Consider the following 6028-nt stretch of genomic DNA (forward strand, 5'->3'; position numbering starts at 1 on the left):
TGCCAGATTCTGAACACATGGATTGGTGTTCTCAAAAATCAACACTTCATAAAGTATGTTAGCAGTATTATCAAAAAAGTTTTAAGAAAGGTTTACTCCTTGCTGGAACAACCCAGTCACAATATGCAGCTACTGAATGGTGTTTACACCGCAAAAATATTTCTCAGTGTGTGTCTTCCCCTTGTTTTTTTTAAGCTTAGTTAGCCACTTATTCTCTCAGATCACTGGCCATCCACTCACAAGTCTTGCAAAGTAGGCAAAACTAAAGGGGGTGGGTTTGGAAAGAAAGGGAGGGGGAAATACAGGGAGAGACAGAGAGAGGTTGAAGATAAGAGTGTGGGCAAACCCCTCTGTGGCAAGTTGGTTTTCCCTTAATACCTCCCCATAATAATGAAAAAGAGATCATAAATCCCACAAAAGGGAGGAAAGCCAAATGCAGTAGCCCTACGAATGTTATTTCTGTCTCTTATTCAAAACTGAGAAAAAAAGATCAATGTTTGAACCTGTATTAAAAATTAAACAGAAGTCTTCTAAGACACTACCCAGCCTTTCATGAATGTGCAACACTACTTTGCTATGGAAACAGTATGGGAAGAAGATGTTGAGACTCACTCCATGCAAATCTGCTGATTAAATTGTTTCCCTACAATTTAAATGATTCTGGGGTCAGCTTAAAGTTGCTATTTCGTTAGCTCACATTGAATTTCTAGGTCATTCCGATTTAACTAGTATTATGCGGGAGCTGGTGGCTCCCATTGGAAGGATCGTCCCATTGGAGATAGCCAAAGTTCAAACGCAGAGTGTGGAAGTGAAATAAACCTGCCCAGAAAGTCGAGTGTCCTTATCAATTGGATCCAGATAGGAGGATATCCCCAAGTCGCCTCTCAGCTCCCCCGCCCCCCGTTACCGTCCGCTCCGTTTGATCTCAACAACTGAGAATGGGAAAGACAGCGCTCAAGATCAAACTTCAACACCTCCTCAGTGCAAGTGGCGAGTAAGGACAAGCCCAGATTCCGATGTATTCGGCAAACATACAGATTTAAAGACACTTACTCCCTGTTACTGATAGGGAATAACCCTCACCTCACCCCCCACCCCCAAATTAAAGCATAAAATTAGAGATGGGGCTCGTCAATGCAATTTTTGCGATAATCTAAAAGCATGTTGGAGAGTGGTGAAAAGCTCCTGCTTGCTCTGAGAGGCTGGTCCCCGTGTACTGCATTCTCCCTGGGATGTTATGTATTGGGGATGGGGATGGGGGTGGGGGTGGGGTGTATGACTGTATCTCGGAACACTCATGTTAGGGGAGGGGGAAATCATGTCAATTACCGTGGAGAAGGGTCGGTATCCCCGCAGTTTCGCCGGCTCCAGGATACCGTTCGAAGTCCTCTGCCGTTCAAACTCATCCAAACCCCGGCGGTTCAGGTAGGCATTCACCACGAAACTGTCTCCTGCAAACACATTTTTTTTTGGGGGGGGGGTGGTGGGTGCAAAAAAATAACGGTGAGAACTGAAGACATATTCACAAAAGAGCTTAAGAGTGGGAAAGTTTAATTAAAACACAATTTAGAAGGAAGGGGACCATCAAATCATAGAATTAACACCAAAGTTGAATTTCATTATCATCGATCAGTAAGATCACTTAAAGACAGTATCTCACCTTCAGGATTTTCTCTCCTCTTGCATGCTGTCAGTTTCAATCGACCCATAATTTAAAAAAAAAATAAATGTAAAAAGTTAGCAACGCTCACGATTTTCATTTTAATCGCACTCCCCTCCCCAAAAAAAAACACCCTGTGAAAAATATGAACCGACCCCCACGTGTGTGCAGCCGTGGGGTGAGTTTTAATTTGCCTACCATGTTTTGACTGAAGTTTGCCCATTTTCAGCAATTGCTAATAGTCTCTCCTTCGCTTCCACGCCGAGAAAAGCATTTGGAGTTTTATTGTAATGCTTTACTTTGCCGGGGAGAGAGCGAGGGAGAAAAGTAAAACAATCCCACAATTACAAAGAAAGCTCTCCCTCAGCTAAACCTTTATAGAGCTGTCACCGAGCGACTGGGGCAGAGAACCGAGGCAGGCTCTTAATGCATAGCTCTCCCCTCTCACTAACACCACATTAAAAAACCTGCAGCTTACACTCAGCGGCACTTAAAAGTGGGAGGCAAGACTTCTCTTTGAATCCTGAGCTCCAACCACTTTACTCTTGTAGACGCGATCAGTCGAATGCTGATTTCTACCCAACTGCTCCAATATGCATCAGCACCACATGTTAAACGATTATCTTTAAAAGGGACCAGAATTGTGACTTTTCTCAAGATTGTTTGAATGTAGTCACGGAATCACAAAGCACAGAAGCAAACCATTCGGCCCGTCATGCCCATGCCATTCTTTGAAAAACTTTCCAATTACAGTTATTGCCAATCCCACAGTATGACAGATCATGGGATAAACGAGAGATTTGGTATAAAAGTCATGCTTTTTTTAATTCCAAACGCCAACCAATATAGATTGACAGTTTGTTTAAAAATCATAATAGTGGCTTATTTCATCTTTTAACAGGTCAGAGCTCTCTTCACAAAAACCATACTAATGCATCTGAACATATCTTAACATAAACTTTTTTAAAACCTTGACCTGAGGCGAAGGAGCCCAAGTGCTGCAGAGGTCATGAAAACCAGAAAATGCTGGAAAAACTCAGCAGGTCTGGCAGCATCTGTGGAGAGAGAAACAGAGTTAACGTTTCGAGTCCTTCAGAGGCCAATGCGTCTGCAGCAAAAGGCATTGGATACAGAACGTGGACCTCACAGTCGCTGGATAGGGAGAGGAGAGGGTTTATCATCATAATACTGCATTTATATGTATCTTCCTGTTAGTTGTATGGATGTATCTCTTTTATATTTAAATGAATTGGGCTGCAACAGTTAACTTTTAATGTCTTTGTCAGCACTTGAGTGTTAGTTACCAATGTACTTACATCTGTGTTATTTATAAATGCATTTGTTTATGTCTGCTTGTTAGTGAAGAAGTATTTGATTTTACTTGTATGTTTTTTTTGTACAAATTTATCTGTGTGTTATTGACCAGTGCGTTTGTGTACATCCATCAATTGTAAATTTAATTGTGTGAAGCTTCATTTTATAATCATTTCCAGTTTAAACAATTCCCATGGTCTGATATCTTTTTTTCCCAGTATATCGGGACTACTTCCCTTTTTAATTTGTTGAAATTGGCTCCAGTAAAGTACATTTATCAGTGGCTGTTCTGTCTCCTTTTCAGTTTTTATATCAAATCTAATTAGGTTCTGGCCAATGTACCCCTAGAGAAAGCTGCAAACTCTGCTTCCCCTTAAAGACATTTGGCACCTTGCTGTTTGTGCAGATCACCAGGTATTTAACCACTTAAGGCCAAGATTTTCGCTCCTTGGTTGGGTGCGCAGAGATGGGAGAATTCCCAGCTCCATGAACCGAATCTCTAAAAATTTCTGCCCGATTTTCTGATTTTTGGTCTCGGGGGGTTGGGCTAGAATAGGAGCTGGGGCGGGTGCCCCGAAGTAGTGTGGGGTTGGAGACCGGCCCGGTGCAGGTTGGATGACTCGGGTGCAGATAAAAAGTGGGAATTCAGAAAGGTCAATTTGAGAGGTAGGTCGTCAATGGTGAAGTCCCTGTGGCTCAGAGGAGAGTCACTCCCTTGTCAGGTGGGTGTCCAAGCTGTAAATGTTGTCCAAATGTTAGCTGACCCTGGCCCATCATGGGCTTTCCCTATGATAGAATTGTCCTTGTTGCTGCCTAATCAGTGTTCTGTACTGAACCACTGAAAGCGTGAGGTGGATTCTCAGGACACAGTCATGGAGGTAGTATCGTGTTGCCACCACCACCTGGTACAGATATTATGCAGTCATGTAGTTAGTTGCCAAGACTCAATGGGTGGATGAATGATGAATAGTGCTGTGCTCATTATCCCATCCACTTGCCCTCTTGCCACCCATATATCATATGTACCAATACTGTTGACCCTTGACCAGGGCCCTCACAGCTGCATACTGTCAGGGCACAACAGTGTGACTAAAAGGGAGTACACCTGTAGGGCTGTCAGTGTCATGGAGCACAGCATGCTACCTTGGAGTCATAGTTGCAACATACAAGGCACCAAGTATTTGCACAGAGCCAGTTTCGCTTCTCGGCCTTTTGGCTAAGATCAAGTGTTGCAGGGGCGACACCATGGTCCTGCCATGGCAAGGTCGGGATGGAAGGGCGATAACCAATCGCAATCCAAATCTATACCGTGGGTTACCTATCACCGTCCGAGTCACGGTGAACCACAGCGAAGGAGGATCACCTATGGATCGGGGCTTCTTCACCAGGAGGATCCTGTTGAAGGCGTGCGGCTTCCAAGCTACGGAGATCTTCACCCTGCACGACTCCCGCAAAGGTGGTTATTTCGACGTGACTTTCAAGCGAGTGGCAGACTGCGTCCGGCTCCTGAGGGTGTTCGAGGAGAAGAGAGACCTGCCGGAGATGAAGATCCTGACGGCGGAGCCGCACTTTTCTCTGCCGTTGCAACGGGAACGTGAGGTGATGGTGCATGTGTACAACCCCTTCGTCCCTGTCGCCGACGTGGTCACCTTCCTCACCAGGTACTTCGATAAGGTGGGGAGCGGCACCGAGATTCGAGACGACTTGGGGATCTGGACAGGCAAACGCCTGTTTAAGGTCACGCTAAAGACCGATGGTAAGGGAGCCATTTTCCACCCTCCTTCCAGTTTCGCAATCGGGGGAAACCGTGGCTACCTGGTCTACGCTGGGCAACCCAAGCATTGTCGCTCATGCGGCAAGGCTGGCCATGTGGCGGCCAACTGCAGCGCCTCCCTCTGCAAGATCTGCAAACAGGAAGGGCACCAGACAAAAGACTGCAAACAGGCCAAGTGCTGCAACCTGTGTGGCGAGGCAAGTCACCTCTACAGGACCTGCCCCAAACGCTGCCGTACTTACGCACAGGCAGCCAAAGCCGACCAGGGGGAAGCAGAAGAAAGGTTCCGTGTCACTCCAACCACCAAGGCCCCCAGGGAGCTCAACGGGACAAAGGAGGACACAGAGAGAGACAAGGTGGAGAAAGAGATTGAGGCAACAGAGAGCCAATCAACAGCACTACCCCCTGAACCTTCCAGTCCTCAGGACAGCGAATCAATGGAGGAGGAGGCAGCAGTGGAAAAGCAGCAGGGGGAGTGGCGGACGGTGAAGAACAAGAAAAGTAAGAGGGAGCGAAGAAGAAGCAAAGGCGTTTCCCAGAGAAGCGGCAAGAGGCGTCTCCCATCCGACACGGATGACAAGGGCAGCAGCTCTTCGGATGATGAAGTGCCAGAGCGGCACCGACAGAAGAGGCGGCAAAGCTCCAGGGCGTTGGAGGACGAGACACCCGAGCTCCAGAAAATTGGAGACAACAAGGAGCCCAGCGCACCCCAACTTTGCCTGCAACCTGAGGAGGCCAGTGCACCACAGCCCCTGGAATCTGGGAGCAGTGAGGCAATCATCGCACCCCAGCTCCAGGAAGCCGGGAACAGCAACCCCCCAGAGGGGGTGAGTTTTGGAGAAGCTTCTCCAGCAAAGGTCATCTCAAAACCCGCTCACTACGTGAACCTCCAGATGCCACTGGAGCAGAACACGGCCAAGGAGATCTACCTCAGCCCATCCAAAGTGAAGGAATTTGAGCTCACTACGGGTATGAAGGAGCAGACTAAAGGTCTGGGACTCTCAGAGACAGTGGGTTTGGTAGGAGAATAAATGCTTTAATATGGGTTTAAAGATTGTATCCATAAATGTGCGTAGCATTAAATCTACTACGCGATGTGTTGCGACCTTGGACTACCTAGCCAAGGTCAAAGCTGACCTGTTGTTTCTGCAGGAGTGTGCGATACCGCACCTCAGCTCCTACAGGCAATGGTCACGATGGTGGTCCCACGGGCCATCGATCTGGTCGGGCGGAAACGACTCTCGTTCCTCCGGCCTGGGTATTCTGCTGCGGGGAGGCAA

At 47.1% G+C, this 6028-nt stretch overlaps 1 protein-coding gene and 1 long non-coding RNA gene across 3 annotated transcripts in view; one reads left to right on the forward strand and one right to left on the reverse strand.

Annotated features, from left to right (window-relative positions):
• Positions 1-2109, reverse strand: part of nkd2b (NKD inhibitor of WNT signaling pathway 2b) — a 127594-nt gene extending 125485 nt beyond the window's left edge. Inside the window, exons 1-3 of one of the 2 annotated variants that reach the window (XM_078539402.1) lie at positions 1859-2029; positions 1661-1687; positions 1330-1451 (exon numbers count right to left, since the gene is read on the reverse strand). In XM_078539402.1, coding sequence (XP_078395528.1) covers positions 1330-1451; positions 1661-1687; positions 1859-1883 — 174 coding nt within the window. In that variant the 5' untranslated portion in view covers positions 1884-2029. Of the gene's footprint in view, positions 1-1329; positions 1452-1660; positions 1688-1858 lie in introns of both variants that reach the window. The other variant, XM_078539403.1, reaches the window with a different exon arrangement.
• LOC144679100 (uncharacterized) lies at positions 1316-2927 on the forward strand. The gene is made up of 2 exons (XR_013576245.1): positions 1316-1425; positions 2562-2927. It is a non-coding gene; the product is annotated as an uncharacterized LOC144679100 (long non-coding RNA).
• Positions 2928-6028: the final 3101 nt, after the last annotated feature.

The sequence above is a fragment of the Cetorhinus maximus genome, chromosome 3 (assembly GCF_964194155.1).
Source record: "Cetorhinus maximus chromosome 3, sCetMax3.hap1.1, whole genome shotgun sequence".
NCBI classification, from domain to species: Eukaryota; Metazoa; Chordata; class Chondrichthyes; order Lamniformes; family Cetorhinidae; genus Cetorhinus; species Cetorhinus maximus.